Source organism: Temnothorax curvispinosus, unplaced genomic scaffold, assembly GCF_003070985.1.
Source record: "Temnothorax curvispinosus isolate PA1 unplaced genomic scaffold, ASM307098v1 QBEX01018473.1, whole genome shotgun sequence".
Taxonomy (NCBI): Eukaryota; Metazoa; Arthropoda; class Insecta; order Hymenoptera; family Formicidae; genus Temnothorax; species Temnothorax curvispinosus.
Window position 1 is genome coordinate 606152 of NW_020228253.1, and position 22621 is coordinate 628772.

General features: G+C 36.0%; 1 protein-coding gene across 1 annotated transcript in view; it reads right to left on the reverse strand.

Moving 5' to 3' along the window:
• Positions 1–22: 22 nt before the first annotated feature.
• LOC112468444 (beta-1-syntrophin) overlaps positions 23–22621 on the reverse strand; it is a 214253-nt gene continuing 191654 nt past the window's right edge. The window contains exons 5-8 of the mRNA XM_025037627.1: positions 19580–19803; positions 3288–3502; positions 1942–2159; positions 23–1568 (exon numbers count right to left, since the gene is read on the reverse strand). Coding sequence (XP_024893395.1) covers positions 1476–1568; positions 1942–2159; positions 3288–3502; positions 19580–19803 — 750 coding nt within the window. The 3' untranslated portion in view covers positions 23–1475. The remainder of the gene's footprint in view (positions 1569–1941; positions 2160–3287; positions 3503–19579; positions 19804–22621) is intronic.

Consider the following 22621-nt stretch of genomic DNA (forward strand, 5'->3'; position numbering starts at 1 on the left):
ATTTAATTTAATGAGACGTAATTTAATTCAACAAACAAAAATTTAATTTAATTACAAATTTAATTTTATGAAACATTTTCTCTCGCGCGCGTATAACAAATAGGAATACTTTTCATCAAAATATCATTTCACGTCATTTCTCGAACTCAAGTTGTACGAATTGCATTTAAAAGCGAGAATATTTTCACGGATCGTAGTCGTCATTTAAACAATCGTGCTCATCTGATTTCCATGCTCGTTACAATCATCGCAATTTAACATCCGACAACGGTTTAATGAATGTTTATCGATAATCTGTCGAATCAGTTCTTTGCGATTACTCTTACTTAAAGTTAGGTAAGTAGTTAATTAAATTAGTTACTTAGGCGCGTTGATCAGCGGCGCGGGTGTTTTTCTTCTCACCTCGCCGCTTCTCCGTCCTTGTCACGTATCGTACTTTCTTCGATATATCGTCTCGTGGATGGCTTCGTATCGATTATCGTCGAAAATAAAAAAGGAGAAAAGGGACTGTTGTCCAGTTTTTTTTTAACGACCGTCTCGAGTCGATTTATTCGCAATCGAGCCTCTCGATGAAGACCCTCAAACGTGGACTGTCAAAATTAATAAATGCACAGTCTTCTTTTCACCTTGCTTATACCTCTTTGACGAAATACTGGAATCCTTGGACCGTGTCCGAGAATTCTACGATGTGTGCAAGTTTGAATCTTTGCATCTTTGTTGAAAAAAGCTAGGCCGTTTTTTTTAATCTTTAGGATCTTATATATTGAAATTTGATTTGAATATTGTAAATATTTGAATCTTTGAGAATTCTTGACATATTACGTACTAAAATAAATACTAAAATTTTGAATCGTAAATAATCAAATCAATTGTTGAAGATTCTAAAGTTTCGACCATTGTGGAATTTTTAAAACTATCCCCGGAAATCCTAGATTTTAAGGTTTCAGATTTGTAAATACTGGAATATCTAAAACTTTAATTTTCTAAATGTCTAGTATTTTAAGTTTCAAGAAATTTATAAAAAATTAAATATTCATCGTATTTGAAACTTTATCGATTTCAAATTTATAGCTTTATCCAGTTATAGAATTCTCGGATCGCTATCCTGCCCGAATTCATTATTCTACTCTCACTCATTCCTAAACTGTTACACTATTTACTCTGTTTCACTTCGAACTCTTTCTTCTCTCCGCATTCCAAAGTTTCAAAAACTAGGGAATAGGATGCTGCACGCGATGCGGAACCTTTTGACAAGGATAGTCCTTACATTTCTTAATCCATTAGGATGATGTTTCATAGCTCATCAAGTCACGGTTACTGTTATTTGTTACTTCAAATCCCCTCGAAAGAAAAGAAATCGATATTTTCTTCCTCACTGTGTGATTCTTTCGAGTTCAATGAAGAAAGACGCTGGTAACAGACCTGGTGGTGTGGGGAGGCAAATCGGGGGCCTCAGTGAGGGCCCCCTCGTGCCCCTATGCACTCAGACCGAGCCGATGTATCTTCGCCGAAAGGAAGTTGTGCAGAACGAACACGATTGGTTTCGGACAGCTCTCCAAATCAAGCTCCTACAATAGAATTAATCGATACTTCTTACTTACTGACCGAAGTACGGCATACATAAGCTTCCGGGTTTTTTAAGAAAATATCTGCTTTTTAAGTAATCAATTTTAAGTATTTATAGATTCGGGAAAAAAGTAAAGAAATAGTTTTTTAAGAACTGAGAATATATAACTAGCCTTTTTTAGTCATTAATAAAAAAAAATAATAATGTAAGTTAAAATAAAAAAATTTACGATTATAACAAACGTTCCTTCATTTTCATAAACTTATCCTCAAATTTACGGTGGATTTACTCCGAAGACATTAAAGAGACATTAAAATTTCCAGTCTTCTCGGTCCTTTTGTGTTCTAAAATCCGTATGTCTATCAAATACTCACAATTTCGCCGTCTTCGCCTCCAAAATCGAGCCACAGAAGACGGGCGCCGTCGTCCGCGGACATTTTCAATTTGTCGAAGGATCTTCTCCAGAGTGGCGTGGGCGGTGAAGCAGGACTTACGCCGTTCCCGGCGGTGCCCCGCGTTCCTGCGGCGTAAAGCGCGAAACCTTCCTCGTGGTTGACAACCAACTGACAGGCTTTGCCTTGCCATGTGCAACCTATAACACACGAAATATCAACGAAATTAAAATAACAGTATAGGTAAAGAAAGATATGAATCTATGCAATATCCTATCCTATTTAATTGATTCCATTCAACCTAATACAATTCAAACGTTTCTTTAAATATTATTTTTATATTTTATCGTTAATATCCCTAACTGCACATATAGATTCTGAGAATGTTCGGAGAATATTGCAAACGTAGAAAATATTTTACGAAATTAAATATATTCTTAGTACATTCGTAATATCTGTAAGGGATAATAGATACAAATTCTGTTAATATAGGCCAATTTCGTGTCTTGTTTATTCTCCTTATGATGTTTATTGTTTCGCCAATTTTTCTTATTTTACTTATAACAATAACACAAATTATAATAATTAAATAATTTAAACTTATACACATAATCGAAACAAATCTTTTAATAAATTGATTGTTCATTTTTTCTGAATAAAAATGTGATTAGATAATTGTTAAGAAAATTTTAATTATAAATTTTATTATTTCATAAACCCAGTTACGTTAAAAATAAATAATAATGAATAAAGGCTATATTTTTTATTTATTTTTAATCATCGTGATCGTAATTAAATAACTGTATTTAATTTGCATGTAAATTTCTTGCGACACGTTATTTTTTATGAGACAGCCTGTATTTGTAATACATTTTTCCATTGCGCATTTCTGCCGCATCGGTATCCACGGTTCTTTATCATCGACGAGTTCGCGCGCGACGCAAGACGCGAATAAAAAGACGCGTATGAAATGGGCGAGGCATTCATCTCGATTTATTATTGCCGTTCGTCGTCTCTGAAAAGAAATTAAAATTCATCGAACCGAACGCGGAAAATGACGAGAGTAGTAGATGTCGACTATCATTCGCCGCTATATAACTAACATCGAAGGAACTCGAGTTCACCATTTCCTCAAGTATTTGACGCTACGCATTTCCGTCTCTCGTCCACACAATTTTTAATGTATACTATTTGTCAATTTTATTTTCCAAATTTTCCTAACCTTCTTAAATTAATTTACTAAGAATTACTTCAAATATCTAAAAGAATCAGCCTCTTTTTAAAATTATTAATGATCAAGTGTATAGTTAATATGTAAGATTACTCACGAACGGTGTACTCCCGTAAGGAATGAGCGGCCGCGTGGCATCCCTGAACGATCGCCCTTGCCCAGGCCGCCAGATCTCTTCGTGTTTCAGCTCGTAAATGATGCGTGACTACCCCGTCCATCGTGCCAACCCGAACCGCGAACGTCGCCCCGTGTTGAGTCGACCCGCTACTGCTGCTCGCTGCTTCATTCTGTCGCGTGGGAGTGGAGACCAGCCTGAAATCATTCAGTTCAAGTCGTTTTTAAGCCCACAGATTCTTATGAAAGTCGTTAAACATGTATCAATCTTTAAAAATTAATACAAAACTATTGAAGTTCTCCTTCCATTCTCTAAATCTCATACAGTGGTTTCGCCAATATATTAGAATTAGAGTGATTATGGATAGTCATTCCAAAAGAGAGGGTTGTCACTCTAATTTGTAATTGAGTAAATGCGGAATGCGGGCATTCCCTCTCATAAGGTAGAAGTGAATTTTTCATTCAAATTTTTAGAGCGGCTCTAGCGAGATTATATCACTCTTCACTCTTTGATTTTTAGAGAGCGTGCATCTCGCGCGGTTAGACGCGGTTTTTACATTAGATCGATACCCAAGCATGATAGAATGAAGATTGAAGATTCCGCGGGGGTACGAAAATCACGTGACATCGCTCTTAGGGGGCCGTCGGGTAAAAAGCGCCCGACCTTTATCGAAACGATCGAACGCGCCTTGTAGCGAGTCACGGGTATGGATTCATTCCCGCGTCGTCCCTTCATCCCTCTCTCTCTCCCAGCGGGTAGGTAAATTACCTCGTCATCCGGCTCGCCTCGCTCGTAAAATCGTCGCGGCTTTATTGCATGTGGGACGAAGCTGCAGTGTTCACCTGACACGGGTTCGGCCACGTATGCACCCCCCGGTCCCCCCCCCCCCCCCACGAATCCATTCCCTCCCACCAATCTGCCCGCTGACGAATGGTCCTGACGTTCGCGAGCCCGTGCACTAGATTTATAGATTTTTCCGAGGGACACTGGCGAGCTCGAAAAAAAAGAGGAAAAACAAGAAGTGATAGAAAGAACACCCTACGCAATAGAGGACAGAACGGACGTAAAAAAATAGTACACTTGGACCGGAAAAAATGCCCGTGGCCCTCGACATTATTCGACATGCCTAACGGTCGCCGCCGCCGGGGCCTTTTTCGCTCCGATGCTATATAATGATTGCCCACTGGCATCGAGATGTAGTTGAAATTCCGTGACAAAGCAGAGCATCTAGATTGTTCAAATTATACTGCTCAGAGCATTTAAAGAGATGTAGGAGGGATTAAAAGAAACATTAATTTATCAGCAATTATGCGGCTGAAATATTATTTCTGAATTTGGGGAACAGAAATATTAGGGGTATTCAAATAAGTTAGAGTTTAACGGTTTGACAGGTTATGTCGGGTTAAAGTCGAGTAAAAAGTTAATTTTTAAACTTTTAACCCAAAGATTAATGTGATAGGTTAATGAGTCACTTATGTATTTTGCATAACCTTAAAGAATAGCGCGCCCAAAGTTAATTAATTAACTTTTTACTCGACTTTAACCCGACATAACCTGTCAAACCGTTAAACTTTAACATATTTGAATACCCCTATTGTTTAAACATCCGATATCTGAGTCTCGACATTTAAGAAAATAAATCTTTGAAATATTTAATCATCTTTAGATCATCTTTATCTTTAAACTTCAAATCTATCCTTTAAGCATTTGTCTTGCAAATTTGTTGGAAATAATGTATTCGTATCCATTATCTGATCCAAACACAGATCTTAACGTCGCTAGATCCTTGATTATTGGCTGAGGTTCGAAATAATTTGAGTTCTCCCGGCGCAATGGATATTCATTGGCATTATCGCGAGGAGCTCTTCGGCGGGACAGTAGAAAAAAAATAAGACAACGGCAAAAAGCAAAGCGCGACTGGAGAAAATTCCGATAAGCGGGAGGAAGTTGGAGAGACAGCCGCAAACGGTAAATAAAAGCGTTAAACGAGAATGGATGTTCGTCGGCGGTCGTAATCCGACGAAAAAGCCCGCAGGAAGAAAAGAAAGTTTCCCCGGGGATAGCCGAATCACTTCCGGTTTGTCTCGCAGTAAAACTTCCTTAAGTCGGCCATTTCGCGTTCTCGCTCGCGTCGGGCCCGATACACCACAGGCCCCGTCGACCGGAAATAAAACTTCCCGACATGTTCCGCTCTTTTCACGTGTCTTTCAGCTTCTTCGTTTCTTTCGCCCCATCGAATGGAAACTTCAAGAAAACGATGTCTGAATGTTTGATGACGGAAGAAGAAGATGATTAATAGCGACAACCCGAAGCTCGAAGGAAAATTTTTTCCCCTCGTGCGATATATTGATTAAATTTTCTATTTAATGAAAAAAACGTGGACGATCATTATGCATCAAAAATTTCAATAAATTCCAGCATTAAGATTTATAACGTATATAAAAATGCACGATTAAAGGTTTTAATAAATTTTATAATTATATTAAATAAAGGCAAATAGATGGTCGGATATTGAATGTGAATCAAGTATACTAAATAGTTAAATATTAACCCAGTATGGAGTGACATCGTAAATAAATTTGTTCTATTGTGCATAATTTATTATTATCTGTATTGCTTTATTATTGACCAAACACGCGCGATACGCATGTTTAATCGGAAATGTAAATAACATTGACTTGTTAGTGAAACAAACACGCAATTATATACAATTCCCTATAATTTCTTCCTCCGATAACATTAAATAGGAAACCATCTTCGATATATTTTTATCTTATGTTAATATAAATGACGTCAATTTATCCGCCTCGACAGTGGGAAGTGGGAACAAGCAGCCTTCTTACTTCGTTATACAGTATCTTTGTTCAAGAAAAAAAAATGATATTCGAAATGTCCCATATATATCCCGTATATAACGGACACGATAAAAACAGAGGCGCGGGCTCGTAAGCTCCCACGAACGATCGATGCGCGTTTCCCTCTAGTCTTTTTCACTTAAAATTTAAACGAGGCTTAGCTGGATCACCGATCATTCAAACAGCGTGACTGCCTGACACCACATTTAAGCCGCTCGAAAACACCCGGGCTCATCGTTAAAAATGAAGCTGACGTTAATTCACAACAGCGATGCGCGGGAAAGTTTAACGCGATATAAAATAATGCAACGAGACATTTTCGGCGTTACGCAATACATAACTTTCGCTCGGGGCGCTTTATTTTTCCACGTATTTGCAGGAGGCAGTCTTTGTAGCAGTAATAGTTTATACATATGTATATATATATATATTATGATAAATTTTATACAATTTTAAACATATGACAGAAGATTGATGTAACATTTTGCATATTATTTCACAGATTTAGAGATAAATTTTCTTTTAGCGCAGTTTTTGAAATTTTAACATTTTCAGTATTATTTTGATAATAATATGCATAAAATAAAGCTGTAAATTATTTAAAATACAACAAAGAAATTAACTATAAAGGATAATACGTCCTCTTATCTATTTGCAAACTTAATTATACGCGCTACTTACGAAAAATTAATCAAAATTGACTTATAAAAGAATATATTTCTAAAGCTTGATGCCTACTTTACGAAGCACTGTGTATAAAAAATACATTCAAAGAGACAGAAAACAGAAATATTCCCGGAAAAAGATTCAAATGGAAGAAAAGAAAAACATTCTGACTGAAAAGAATAAGTTTATACTTAAAAAATATCTGCTTTTCTTTCAGTTTTAAAGACTAAAGTTAAAATATAGTTATTAAAACGTATCATTTATATATTTCTTAAATGAAAATGGTTATAACATTTCGCTAATTTTTAAACGACAAATAATTTTGATTATATCTATACACTTTATCATATTTACTTATTTTTATTCCAATTTAGAATTCAAGAAAGACTGGATATAAGGATTTTATAGATTAATCGATAATATAAAATTTATACCTATTTATTAAAATTAGCATTAAAACTTATTATTAATAGCTCTTAGTAAGTTTTCTTATTACACTTAGTATTAAAATTGAAATAATATTCAAAATAAAATATTGATTATTTCAGTACTTATTACTTCAATCAAAAATTAAGCAAATTTTGTACCAACTTTTACAATGCATATATACATAAAAATATAACCAAAATATCGTTCACGTCAAAAAATAGCAGCGTTCGGTGACGAGAAATAGCGCGGAATATTAAATCCCGGAAAATCTGCGATAAAATCCGATTAAGACGCGCGAGATCTCGTGATGACGAGTATCGACTTTCGGCACGATCCCATTAGTTCAGTCGCAGCGACTATATTTGCCGATCATCCGGCGTCGAAATTCACTATGAATTATCAATAATTCGATTCGTGTCATAGCGCAACACTGGCGTTTATATATCCTTCACATTTACCTCTATTACGGATTATATACGCAATTTATCCTCGCGCGCGATTGTAAATCGAGATCAATCGACAAAATTATGCAGGATTCAAGGATATATGATAACAGCGAGATAATGCCAATTATGAGATAAATATAGGTATTTTCTTGATATTCTTCTCATAATTTTAGTTAAACTATATTTAGTATTATTTTTGTATATAAAATATTCAAAAAATGTTCAAAAAAACTAATTCTTATCGATATTTTGCTAGCATCACATCCATTTGAAACAAGTTACGCAACTGAAATCAATACATATATAGATATATGTATACATATATATATGTATATAGAGATCAATATAAGAAGCCGTCTTACGTGTCTCGAACGAGGCCGAAGGGCCAATCGGGGAATAAGGACGAAGAGAGACGAAGGGATGATGGTTGCAGGATAGGGGGAGAGGATGCGCCGCGGGCAAAATCCTGAACTCGTTCCGAATATCGTACCTCGATTGCACGCGCGATCGGAAACTGTCGACGACACCTTCGATAATTAATGTCTACCCCGGAGGATTTAATTGATCCAGTTCACCGTTCGATTATCGGGACCTCATCTTTCATATCCTGTCCTACCGCCCTTCTACCCCGCGGCCTCACCCTACCCCTTTTTCAGCCGCTCTTATCTGGCCCTTATCCGCCTAGCCGACTCTATCTCTATGGCCTTTAATTTACTACGGCAGACAATTATGAATCTTATTAAGCCGACGCGAAAAGCACGGTAAAGACATATTACGTTTAAGAATGTAGACATTCTAAAGACGCAGGATAAAAGAAATCTTGATATGTAATAATACAAGAAGTAATATACTTATATGTACTTAAAAATTAATTATTATACAAAATTACGCGCACGTACTTACGTACAAAAAACAAACATATCACACAGATAATCCAACATAAAAAATTTGTATAACGATTAAGTTCCAATATTTAAATATCCAGACAAAAACAAACATAATTTTAAAAATAATAATAGTAATAATTTTTATAGATTACTTTTAAGTAATAATTCATATTTTAATATAAATTTTCGTATTTACAAATATTTTGTATTATTAATATTTTATATGAATTGTATTTTCGTATTTCTTATATAAATTATGATTAAAATTTAATTCACTCAAACTCAACATATTTCATGTGTCTGAAAACAAACTGTAAAATAAACGAAAGCAGGAGCAAATAATAAATGATAAATGCTTAAATAAATTAAAAGTCAATTCGCTGTTAGTGGATTTTCTTTGCAGCGAGAGTTCTGTGACGCGGAAGATTCGATGAGTTACGAACGCTGGAAAATATTTCTCCCTGCGGAATGTCCGTCGCTTTTTTTTTCAACGTTCGTTTTCCCTGCTCTTTGAACGGGCTTTTCTTCCGGCTGCCGTGGAAAGGCGACCGTTTGTCACCGGACATCGTGAAGAGGAGAAACTGGGGAGAATGTTGGGGAAAAACAGAATTTGTGTGCCACCGAGAGAAAGAGAGAGAGAGAGAGAGAGAGAGAGAGAGAGAGAGAGAGAGAAAGAGAGAGAGAGAGAGAGAGAGAGAGAGAGCGGGGGGGGGGGGAGGTGAAAGAGAAAAAAAGAGAGAAAGAGATAGGGGGGGGGGGGAAGAGTTGAAAAAGAAAATCCAAAAGAAAGATGGAAAACGGACGTTGAAAGAAAAAGTGACAGAGAAATTATGTTGGATTATATTAGAATAGATTTATATTTCGTCTTTCAGAAAAATAAAAATATAATAACAATTTAAAAAATACATTATAAGCAACAAATATTTATAAAAAGACTACGTGCGATAGCACAGCATAAAAAAGCAGCAGTAAAATACAAAAATTGTAAATAAAATATTATTAATATAAATAAAGATAATAAAATTAGAATGTATGAAAGATTGAAGATTGCATAGAAATTAAAGAATCGCTGAATATAAAAATCTGAAAGATTCAACGATCCCTAGATCAAGAATTTTAAAGGTTTCAAAAAAAAACAATCTCTGTGAATGTGAAAAGGATGAAGAAACGGGCACAATGTGAATCCGCAAATGGAACAAAACGCTTTTCGCCTTTACTCTAAAAATTTTTACTTTTATTGAGAGAGAAAAACAAGGAATATCAAAGCTTGCCAACTTTCTATCCCAGACGGCGTATCGTGGAGTCTCTTATGCGTATCTGCTTCAGAAAGTCCTACATTTGTAAATAATGCAAATTACTTTGTTCAGGAAACCACCATTTTCTTAAAATTGTATTATTATAAAGAAATTGTATTTACTATTTATTGTTACTCAGTCATAATTCAAACGCATTAAAGTACAATTTAACTTACCAACATTTTAGTAACTTTACTTTTCATCATTAGTTGCCTTAAGTTTAAGATTAGAGCTGGGAAAATAATTTAAAATGTTTCGTAATAGACTTGTAATATTGTAGATAATATAGTATAGATAGTGTAGTTTTATAATATTACAGATAATTGTTATAGTATTAGGGTAACTCGAGGGAATATGCCACACTTAAAAAAAAATGATTTTTTTCATATTTCTCTTTCTTTTTGAGGTATCTTTGCATACTGGTCTTCTTTTTCCTTCTTTTATCTGTTATTTATATATGGTTTTAATGAAATATTTTGATTCTTTACTATTAAAAAGAAAGAAATACAAAAGTGTTGCAAAAGTGGCATATTACTCCCATGTGAGGGTAATATGCCACATCTACAAATATGTATAGTAATTTAACTTTAGAAGGGCAGTCTTGTCTAAAAACAATATTTTAAAAGAATATTTTTATTATGTACAATTTCAATAAAACACTAAGAAAATTCTAAAAAGCACGTTGTCATACTTGTCATACTGTACTTACCCCATAAAAACTATAATACTGACAGGAAGTAAAACTTGGGCAAAACGTCAGATATAATATTTTTAACAATTTCACAGTATTTACAACAACGCTCCTAGCCGTAGCTTTGTTAAACATAACGAGTGGCATATTTCCCACACACTGGTATATTCCCCCCAGTTACCCTAATGTGATAAACTTGTAATATTGTAATATTATAGATAACATTTTCAATCTTTGAGAAAGATATTACAGCGGCCATTAAATTACTGGTCAAATAATATATCAGCGAATTAATAAGCAATGCAACGTCTCATCTCCAGCCTCAATCAGAAATTCTGTTTACCTGCAATCTCCATAATTACGGCTGAACTGGGGGGGGGGGGAGCGAAAAACACCGCAGGGACGTCCTTCCGCGGCAGTTAATTGAAGAATTAAAAATGAGAATAGCGGGTGTCATTCTTTGTAGCAGCTAATTAGATCTGAATTACTCAGCGATGGGAAAAGGTGGAGAACGGGGCAGAAGGAAATTAAAAATTATCTAGGTAGTTTAAGAGTTGAATGCACAGCACTCCTTGCATCGTCAGGTATTCCTTTAGTCGTCCGCTCATCAAGCTCGCCGACGGAAAACTTTTAGAGCTAATTGATTTCCCGCCGAAGCGCCTGCATGTTGAATCACCTCGCAACAATCGAGCACTTAGCGGCAAATGGTGCCGTCGATCCGCTTCGCCGATCTTCTTAAACTATTCACGAAGAAGGTTAGAAATAAGGATATTGGATTGGAATAAAAATGCATAGTTCGTAATTATGAAAGACCGGCTTGCTTAGAAGATCTTGTTAAGGTCAATATATCTCAACATACCTTGCGCTGTTTTCTGTGAAGCACGAACGATTGACAGAAAACAAAGAAATAAAAAAGTGCTGTATTAACATTAAAATAACGACATACTTAGTTTTTTTATAACAAAAAAAGGCCCTACAATTTATTTTTAAATCTAATGTTTTATACAAGCGCACCCATTTTTGTTTAATTTAAAGAGTGTCGCGGTGTGATTGCCTTTTGTCCCGTATGCGCGTGTAATACAACCAGTTCTGGTGATACAACCACATACTATCTGAACACGATAGATACCATAAATCTGCAGTGGGGTGCGAAAAAAAATGACAGTGGTTTGAAAATTCCTGTTGAGCTGCGGGGCTAATCCGAATTGATGGTCACGCAGCACACCCTACCGATAATAAATAAACGCATATGCCGTGAAGATAAAAAAAAAAGATCTTTTCATATATACACGTATCTAAACAGCGAATGTTGAAACTTGTAAATGTCCAAATGTACCCGTAGAACACGACGGGTGTATGTGACACGTGTATCGTATAATAAATGTAGGTATACATTACATTGCGTGACATGACACTAAGCCAGAAAGATTGAAAAATGCACCCATACATAATAAATTCTATAATTAATTGTCTTTTGGATTACTGAGCATAAAATTGTGACACAATCGAAAATTAATTCTACGATCCCCCCTCCCCCAATTTGTTATTAATCTGCATTCCTTAAAAAAAAATCGTATCACAATACAGATAGTAAAAAGTTAAAAAAATATCAGAAAAAAAGAAAGCTTGCTTCTGATTAATAAAAAGGCTAAATATACTTGTCCAAAATACTGAACAAAAAATCAGATAAAACTCCCTTTCAATACGATATGTATCGATTACAGGATCCACCTTCGAGAAAAATTTCGAATCAAATCTTGCCACATCCTGTATCGATCCGTCCGTGTGTATTACCTTGTAGACATTTATTTCGCGGGGCTTTTCGGATTTGACGGATTAGAGCTGAGCTTCTTCTGGAAGATATTAATGCAGGCCGGGGAAAAGAGGGAAGGAAGAAAAAAAGCGAGCGAGGATGAGACGGAGGGTAGAGAAGAGGGACTAAGCGTAAAAATTGCAGATAGATAAGGGTGCTAAGGGCGCCATTCGTCTACCTCGCGGCTGACAGGCACGATAAAGTTTCTTTTACACTGAACTAACACTGGCTTAACGCACTCTTCTCCCAGGACGAGCCAGTTCGGGTAAGAATAACGCGGAAAAGACACGTCCTCAGCAAGTCCTAAACGCGACTTATTTTTCGTCACTTATAGCTTATCAATTAAATATTGTTGGCAAGTCGTTTAAAAATCTACAATATAAAGCAACAGGCAAGAATATCAAGTAAATAGAAACGTTCAGAATCGTTCGGTTCTTGGTGAACCAAATTTTCTATTTACTTCATATACTTGCCTGTTGCTTTTTATCGTAGACATTTAATTAATCTGCTTCAATATTTGATTGATATTACACAATATGACGTATACAAAATTAATGTAAATATCAGACATAAGAATTTTCCCCAAAAATCTGTAAATGATTATTTATTTGGCAGACCTAAAAAATTGTATATTCTAACTTTAGTTAATTAAAATATCTCTTTATGTGTCTTTAAACATAAATACACTCACATCATACTTCTCATCAATTCTAACTCTTTAACTTTTATGTTACTCTTATATCTGCTGTGTGATAAATTGCTTTCTACGTTTCATTGTGTTATAAGTTTAACATCGTTTATTACAGGTCTTATATAATTGAGAACGCGATCACTTTAAAAAGAAAACATTCATTAAATTGCTAAAAGAGAGCTCCAATAAGCATATAATGGGAAAGTTGAAAGAGGATAAGATGCAACAGCAACGTGGAGCAAGAGATTTCTGATTCGCAGTCAATTAATAGCAAGCGATTAATCATCAGAACCTGGCAACCTTGTCAAACAAACCGTCGAGCGGAGCACGTATGTGATCCACAAATACGAACGCGGAAAGAAAAATACGAGATACGCGCGGGATACGAAGAGGTTGTCACACGAATAAGATAAAAGAAAGAGGAGAGTACCCGGGGCCGAGTGCTTTTATTATCTTTCTGATCTCATGAAGTGTATGAGCTTAAGAAAATGTTTTAAAAGGAAAACAAGGTTTTCTCTTTATCTGTATGTCGTAATAATCATTTTCATGTGTAACTGCGATGTAAATCGAGATTTCAAAGTGTAAAAAATCACGACGGTTCTATGCAAGAAAGAACAAACTCGAGGATTTAAAAAATATAAAATATTCTGTAATTGAAATGACTTAAGAAAACACTGAGAAAAAAAATAGTTGCAGTTACTACAAGTTCACTAGGATTTTTACTTATTTTTGGTGCCAACTACATTGTCATGGTTGTCATAGCTTTAACATGCATTTATTCAACCACGTACATGGTTTTATATACCATAACCTGTGATCTATGTGTAGTAAGTCTATAAATATATTAATATAAATATATTGTAATAAAAATAATAGGTTATTTTTATAACTCTAAAAATAAAAATCCCAACTATAATTATTTCACTATATATGCAATTATAGTCGCAAAATACTAAACACTTTTCTCTCAGTGCAATCAATCAATCAATCTAGTGGAACATATTGAAATGTTTCAAAATCAAAAGTGAATGAGCGCTCCCTCTCTCTTTCTCTCTCGAAATAAGCCACGGCGGCGCGGCGCGGCGGTGGCGGCTTGCGGTGTGCTTCGTGATCCGAGAAGATTGCACGGTCACGGTCCTTAAGTTTCGTAGGCGTCGTGCCGGGCCGTTAATTACGATCACCCGCTCGGTTAATCACCGCGTCGGACGCGGCGACAGTTTAAATGGCGAGCGACGGCGCGCGCCGTGTAAGCAAGACCGCGAAGCGAAGTTCTGTGGATGTAAATAATGAAGCGCCGCGTTTCCTCGCGGATTAATGGACGCGGCTTTTGAGCGGGGCGCTCTTGAGAAAATGTCGCTATATGAAAATTTCCATGCCGCCTCTCGCTATTATATTCGTAACACCGCGCGACATTCTATTTTTTCGTCACGCCGTATTAAACAAGGCTCATTAATGTTTTATACATAGCGGAGAAGCAAAGTTTATTTTTCAATATTTTCATCAACATCAAAGTACCACTCGTGATAATATTTCTCTTCAAATAACGGGACAAAAATGAAATAAATTGCACATACATAAAAGTTAGCGAAGGTAAACGGTGTCGGTTGATGCTTCTTATTCTCGGATTATATATCCGTTCGTATCTCAACAGTAATTCTTTTAAGTGAATTGAAATATCTATATGCTATCTTCGGTCGGGCTGATTTGTTGTAGCCTAATAATATTTGTAAATTTTTATACTTTTTTTCACTTAAATTAAAAGGATGCTTATTAACATCAAAAAATTAAATCGATTATCGATTTAAGTATGTTGAATTTACTATTCCAAGCGAATAACTGTACTTCAAGACCAACAAAATTGGCGAGAATCGGTCAAAGTTTCACTTATAATTAATTTTTTATTAAATTATTATAATATTATTAATATAAATCACACACACACGCTAATTAAACAATTCTGCTTTATTTTTTATTGCACTCTCTTATCTTTAGTCCTGAAACAAAATGTACCTAACCGACATTATGAGAATTGTTCACCAAAATCAAGTTATTATCTTTCATAATTATTATTTTGGAGTACATAAATTCAGTGGAATGGAAAACCATTAGCCAAAATCCATTAATTATTCCATACGATTAATTATTCTATCGCAACACGGCGACGGACGGTTTAAAGAAGCAAGAGATTATTCCTGAACGGCGACGCGGGAACGATTTTGCTCAAAGAATTTCAAGTTAGTCGAGATTTAAAGTGGACTTTCGCGTGTAGTTCGCGACACAAATTATCTCGAAGTCAGCTTTAAAACTAAAGCTCCTTTAAATTTTTTGTAAGCCGCTTTCCGCGATGCTGAGTCCCGTAAATGAGATTCACGATTGAGGCAGTAAATTGAAGCAGCGTTTTCTGCAGAAAAGCAGCAACATTATTTCCCAGAGAAATATCCGGGCTCGTGAAACATTCCGAGAAAAGTGGCAAATACTTGATGACAGTTATTTCCAGGAAATAAATTTTTTATTACTTATTGTTTAACGTGTGTTACACGTGCGAAGATGCTTGAGTGGCGTCAAATGATGCTTAAAAGCAAGTATTAACGGAACTGTTCAGTTTTGTATTATTTTTCAAACAACATAAAAAAATATTCTCTCTCTAATTGCGAAGTTTTGCAGTAGTGCCAGTTCAAGTGTCGAGATTTTTGGAAAATATTCACGCAGACGATATTTCAGAACATCTCGAAAACAATCGTAACTAAAATCGATCGTGAGTGGTCGAGATCAGTGACGTAACCCGACACTGATCTCGACCACTCACGTTGGTCGCGGTACAAAGTTGGCTGACTAAACATCCGCATGCAGTAAATAAACAAAACGTCTAAATAAATCGATCGTTTGAACCTATATTAATACAACGATATAGCGGTGATCGCAATCCGTTCGAGTGTGCAAATAAATAAATAAAGCAGACAGATAGTGGGTAAACGTCCGGGAGGAAAGCGAGACGTTGTAATCGATTGTATCGCCGATATCGAGATGGGAAAAGAACGGAAATGGGTCGCGGGTACGTCGTCGCAATAAATACACTGGAAAAAATATAGCGGAAACGACGTCCTAAAGATAATGTAATATTGTCACATCGAGAACGGCATCGCTGATGGATTCGAAAGAATCGCTCGTTCAGGTAAACAAACAGGCTTTTAATTGAATTTACATGCGTATCGCCTTTAGGCCACGATGCTGTGTGAGTATATTGATTTTAATTTGATATTATGCACAATAATAAAGAGATAAGGACTCTGTCTAGTTTCAATTCATAGGATTAAAATATATCCATATATATTTAACTTTCGTGATTTATTAACGTCTATCGTATTTTACTATAAAAACAAAGTCCTGAATAAAATAATTTTTATTGCCGACAATCTGACGAAAAATAAATATTGATTCGACACGATGTCACAAGCCAATAATATATTATATCTCTAACACATGATCTAATCTGTATTACCATCCTATTAATTTCAGTCCGTTATTGACAAATGCTCTGCCGAGATATTTGCTCACTCAGTTATTTACCAATCCCGGCAATTCGTCATGAAAACCCGAAACCAATCGTGATTAGTGCGTGTAGCATGGCCGCAATGATTGCGAAAGGACGTTACGCGGAATTAATAAACGTTTCGATCGATGTGTATTTGTTTAAACATCGGTTTAAACCGATTCACTCGTCCGTGCAAAATCTCATTATCCGCATTCCGATGGAATTCTTGTATTAACGTTATCGATATACAGATAATATGATAGAACGTAACAATCACCAGTTTCACAAAAACTGAACTTTGGAATTGTTTACAACTGTTTCAAAATGTTTTTGGATTAAATTGAATTTCAACGATTTTCCCCTCATTAAAAAAAAAAAATCCAAAATAAAAATAATTTCGTGAATTAGCAATAAACTAATTCTTTCAAATTTGACCCAGACTTTTACGATATAAATAACACATAAGAGGGTACGATCGGTGCGGAGAAAACACAGGCAGAAGTGTTCGATTACGCCGTCTCGATTACGCCGTCATTCCGAAGTACCATCCAATTCTTCCAATTTCGAACACTTCGGCGATACATCCAGCATCGCTACCTTTTTATACGCAATTTCGCAAAGATGCGCCCACGATATCTTCAGTGGCATGCTATCCGTATATTCGAGGGTACTTTCGATCACGTGTACATTACCTAGATGCATACGTATAATCGGCATATATAAAGCTGACGGGTGATATAGTTTCACTGATCCATCCGCCACTAGATCCTTTCAACGCCCATTCAGGGCGACTCGGGCCAACGCGGCGAATAATTAGATGTTGCCCGTTGAAAGCTCGGATCACGTTTACGCACGCAGTTAAACGACACATTCGTGATTAGTATCGGTATAATGTCGCGCATCGGCACATTACAAAACGAAATCGTCAGAGACACAGAGAGACACACGCGAAAATGATTTCGCGAGCCGCGCACGTAACGAGCATCACAATGACATCACGCGAACAGTCGGCCGGATGTATAATAGTCTTAATTAAAATAGCGGTCTAACGAACATCGCTAACTGCTGTAATCCGACGTGCCTCATTGATAATCCTCCGACTGTACCACCGCATACGAATGCGAGGGGATAGAGCGTGTGTGTTAGAGTAGATGTGTCCTATACCTATATCTCGATTTTCATCTTTCTGGCGAATGTGCAGATTATATATAAAACACGTCCAAATTAATTAAAATGATAAACAAAAAATTATCAATTATACTATTATTACGAAATTTTATATAAATTTCCTCTGTTTATTTGTAGTAAAATTCTATTTAACAAAAATAGGATTGGATGTTATATTTTTCAGATATTTAATACTAAATGTTATTACAAAGAAATTTTAAATTTTAAATTTTTATGTTTGTGTAGCTCGAAAAACTTCCAATATATTCATGTACGTTAAGAAAAAATTTCCAAATAAAGTTTTGATTAAAGAAGAAAAATCCATCAGATATCCAGATGAGAGATAAATCCCTCATTTATTATAAAATATTAATAGCCACGTGAATAAGCACGGCAAATGCGACCCAAAACACCGATTTTGCGCAGCCAAACCTTTTATTAAAATAAACTCCCGGAACGCTTTGTCCGTGTTAATTATCATCTTCAGCCATACAATTTGCCTTTGGTTAATAAAAAACAAATTGCGCACTAGCTGCTCATTTAGCCTTTTAAATCACTTGTATACTTGGCCAATTAAATAAAAAATTATAGATAAATAATTAACTTTCCTGATGTACTTTACGCCTGATATATTAAAAGTACAATTGACAGAAAATGAAGCGACAGTCTTTTTGCTGTGAGATAAAGTAAGAAAACTACTGAGGCAGCAGACCTATTTCTCTCGTGTCAATTTCCGGCTTCACTTCGCGGACAGAATTCTCGGTCTAGAGTCTAGGTATGACAAAATGTTGGAAGCTCTGCATTTATAGTTGTTGCATCGTGCGCTCCATCGGGAGATGGTGGCTCGTCATGCGGAGCTACTTTCTTGCACGCGATGCTGGTGAATTTTTTACGCTTAATTTCCCAATAACCTGTACGACGGCAGCAGTCTCACGCCATGCCACGCCGACGTGAAATCGACGAGACGTACGTGCTACAACGTGACGCCCGGTCGTAGTGCTCGTTGACGACGCGATACGTGGCTCGTTTCGCTCGTAAGCACGTTCCCGCTTTCTCGACCCGTAGTCCGTAGTCGATACGGGGGAACGGGCGCGCGATACGTGAATCGTCGTGTTAATGACGCCGATGGCGGATTATTATACGCGACTTCGGTTCGTAAGTGAACGAGCACCGATACGGGAACAAAGACATACCAAATATCGAGGTGAATATTAAGATATTCTAAATAAGACCAAGACTAACACATTGTGAGTTTTACAATAAACGTTATTATTTATTTATCGATATGGGATCGTGCTTTCAGTTAAATTTAGAAATGTGCGAACTATTCGACAATTTCAATTAGACGAATCGAATGCAAATCATACACATATGTATATTGTCATATTTATAAAATTAGATTTGCGGTTAATACGGCAAAAGTACGGTATTATCATATAATTAATATTATTTTTTCATATTAAAATATTCTCCTATTATCCACGTGTTAAAATTCAACCTAATAATAATTATATTGTTAATTGAAAATTATATTCCAACGATTCGATTCAAAATCATTCGATTCGCTTCGATTCGATTTGATTCAACATCAAAAATCCTTGAGTCGCACATCTTTAGTTAAATTATCGTAATAATCTTCATCGATTGTGTATGTAATATACGATATACGATGACTTAGTTCGTTTTATTCTTAAATATAGGAAACATGAGAAAAAGTATTTGCTCGAGTTCTCTCGTCGTTTATTAAGAAAATTTGAAAAGTAAATGTTCGTTTAAAATTGTAAATACTGCAGAAGACTTACCGTGTCGCGATGAGGGGGCAGGTAATGCTCGGCGAAGCCCACGCTTCTGGGCTCCAAGGCGCGCACTCATACAATCTAAGTTCCCGGCCTGAAACTGCACCAAAGACACTGCGCCATCCGCCGGTGCATCCAGCGGCAAGACCGAATCCACTCCCGGCTCCTCGCGAAGTGCTCGCACTACTTCCGGCCCCGTCCTCGCTGCTCTCACTACTGGCTCGTCCATTCTGCAAGCACATGCAACACATTTATGTCATTTATAGTATCAACAATTCTTATCACACAATCAATTTATATTATAACATCAACAATATAATATCATAATATAATATATCATCATTCAATTTGCGATAATAATTGACGAGGAAAAGTAAATATTATAAGTTCTAAGAAAATAAACATGCTGTAAATTTTATAGTTATAAAAAAATGTATTTAAATAATTCAAGATTTAAGATTTGAAAGTTCAGCAATTAAAGCTCGATCCAAGATTTTAGAACTTGGAAGAGTTTAAGTTAAGCACAGTATAAGAGAAATAATAAGAAAAATAATTAAAAAATAATCAGGAAAATAAGTTTTATATTTTTTACAAAAAGTAAAATTGCAATTACATTATACGACATTTTATATATAATCATATTTATATACAATTGTTACATTTATATGGGCAATTTTTTCTCATTTTCTCATTTCAACTTCAATTTTTTTATTAAAAAAAAACAATGCAAAAATTATTTTAATCTTCTTCTTGTTATTATTTTTCTGTATAGGTATATACGAACAGAAAATTATACAAAAAAAAGAAAACATATATGGATATATTTTATATATATGTATAATTTTTCCCGGGTTATCAAATATGCGTAAAGAATTGCTAATTGATTATGAAGATACTTCAATGAACTAAAAAGAAAAATTAAAGACTGAGAGAAATCAATATCGTAGAAAAGACGACGTAGTCGAACTCTTTCTATATAACTGCAGCATGATGTCAAGTGGAACGAGACATCGGCTACAATTACGTTATTGTACAATTGACGTTTATCTTGCTCGTGACGTGTATGAAAAAAAGTACGATATTCTTCCGCTCTAGATAATGGCACTCGTCAATGAAAAAGAAAATAAAGGGAAGAAATCTATGATTAAAGTTATTTTCGTCATTCATAATATATGTATATTGCGCTAATAATAAAAGAAGTAAAACGCGAGATCCTGCGCGGTTTTATGTATATACATTATAACACAAAAAGTATTTTGTAATATTACAAATAATATATTAAAATATCTTTCGATATATCGTAACAGCTTGGCACGAGTTTTCTTTACTAACAAACTACCTACTCTACATATTTTCCAAGTTTCATTGAAATCAAAACTTGCCAGTTTGCCTCTTGTTAGGATCGCAATCGCGTTGAAGTCGTAGAAGAGCAACCTAAGAAGAGCACATTAATCTTAAGCGACTTCCTGCCTCTTTCTCTTGGTGAAGGAAGGATCAAACTTCGTCCTCGGCCTCCTTAAACCTCCGGAAAAGTTGGCGTAAGTAGCGGCATAAGGAGATACATCCCCCACGTACAAGGAGAGGGACCGGAAGTTCTGACGAAGTCGCTTTCAGCCGACGTACGACATCCGATCGGAAAGTTTATCCCGGCAGATTAAAAAACTCTCTACGTGGCGACCGTTGAACGTTGGCGACGTAGTTCAAGCGTATTTTATATGGAAAACGCAAATGTTATGCACGAAGCAATTGTTTTTAGCATCTTGATATTTAAGCGACTAAAAAAAGCAAAGAAACGTTACAGATAATAAATACTAATGGACATTAACCAGCTATACGGTGAAATAAAGCTATACGGTCTTCGAAAGTTTTGACACTCGGAAATTCAAGGATCGTAAAATCATAAGGATCAACAATTCCGAGAACGTTAAAGGGTCTAAAAATGCAAAACACTGGAAGTTTAAAAGAATTCAATGTCCCAGAATCTTGGAATCGGAGATTCATGTTCCCCGTTCCTTTTTCTTTCTCGAATCCGTTTCAATGCTCCGCAGACATCACAATCGTCGTTGGCGTCTTATCGGTGTGTGCGCTGCGACGCCGATTTTCTTCCGTGTCGCGGCAACCGTGAAATCGAGCGAAAAGAGCGGAGAAGGAAGAGAAAGAGAGAGAGAGAGAGACGTCTCGCGCAATCTACGACGAGGGTACCAATGTGGAATCAGGCGAAAAGAGAGAAATATTAAACGGCCGAGAGCGAATACCAAACGCCATGGGAGAAGGGAAAAGGTCGATCGAATAGGTCGGAAAAGTTCGGAAGGCGCGAACGAGTCGAGAGAAGAGTTATCAAGCGGGAAGGAACGGCGCGGCGGCGCGTCACTTCGTCCTTTCCTCGATCCTTCCCCGTCTCCCCGAGCGGGAACGTTTCCTCGATTTGCATCGTCGACGATTCCGTTAGAGATAATAAGGAGAAACGCCCATGAGAAATTATCGGCAAGCAAAAATGAACGTCTTTTGTTCGGAATAAAGACAGATATTGAATTAAGACAATTTCGCACTTTAGATATTCCGGTCGGAGTGCTTCAATTTTTCATTTTCTAAACCTCAAATCTCAAACTTCTCTATTCATGCAATATGTATGATATATTCTATTATATACACCACGTATGTTTGCATGCGCGAGTGTAAACACCTGAAAGAGAATATATTCAAAGAATTTAAAGAAGAATAATTTATTGAATTACGGAGTATTAAATTTGTTTTCCTAGTTATATAGCTTTGCAAACCGGCGTAAAGTGAAACAATTGCATAATCAAACATCGCCTTCGTATAGGCGGATGAAAAAAAAGTGTACATAGCTAAAGGATATAAATCCATTGTAACCGAGCTGAATACTCACTGTGGAGTATAAATCGAACGGCTTTGATTTGCGTCCGGTCGGGCTCCTAAAAGAAGCGATAACACGTGATGTACGAGTTTTTGCATCCTTCCTGTGTGTTTTCGCATGCGGATATCTCGCACGGACAGAGAAAGAGAGAGAGATAGAGAGAGAAAGAG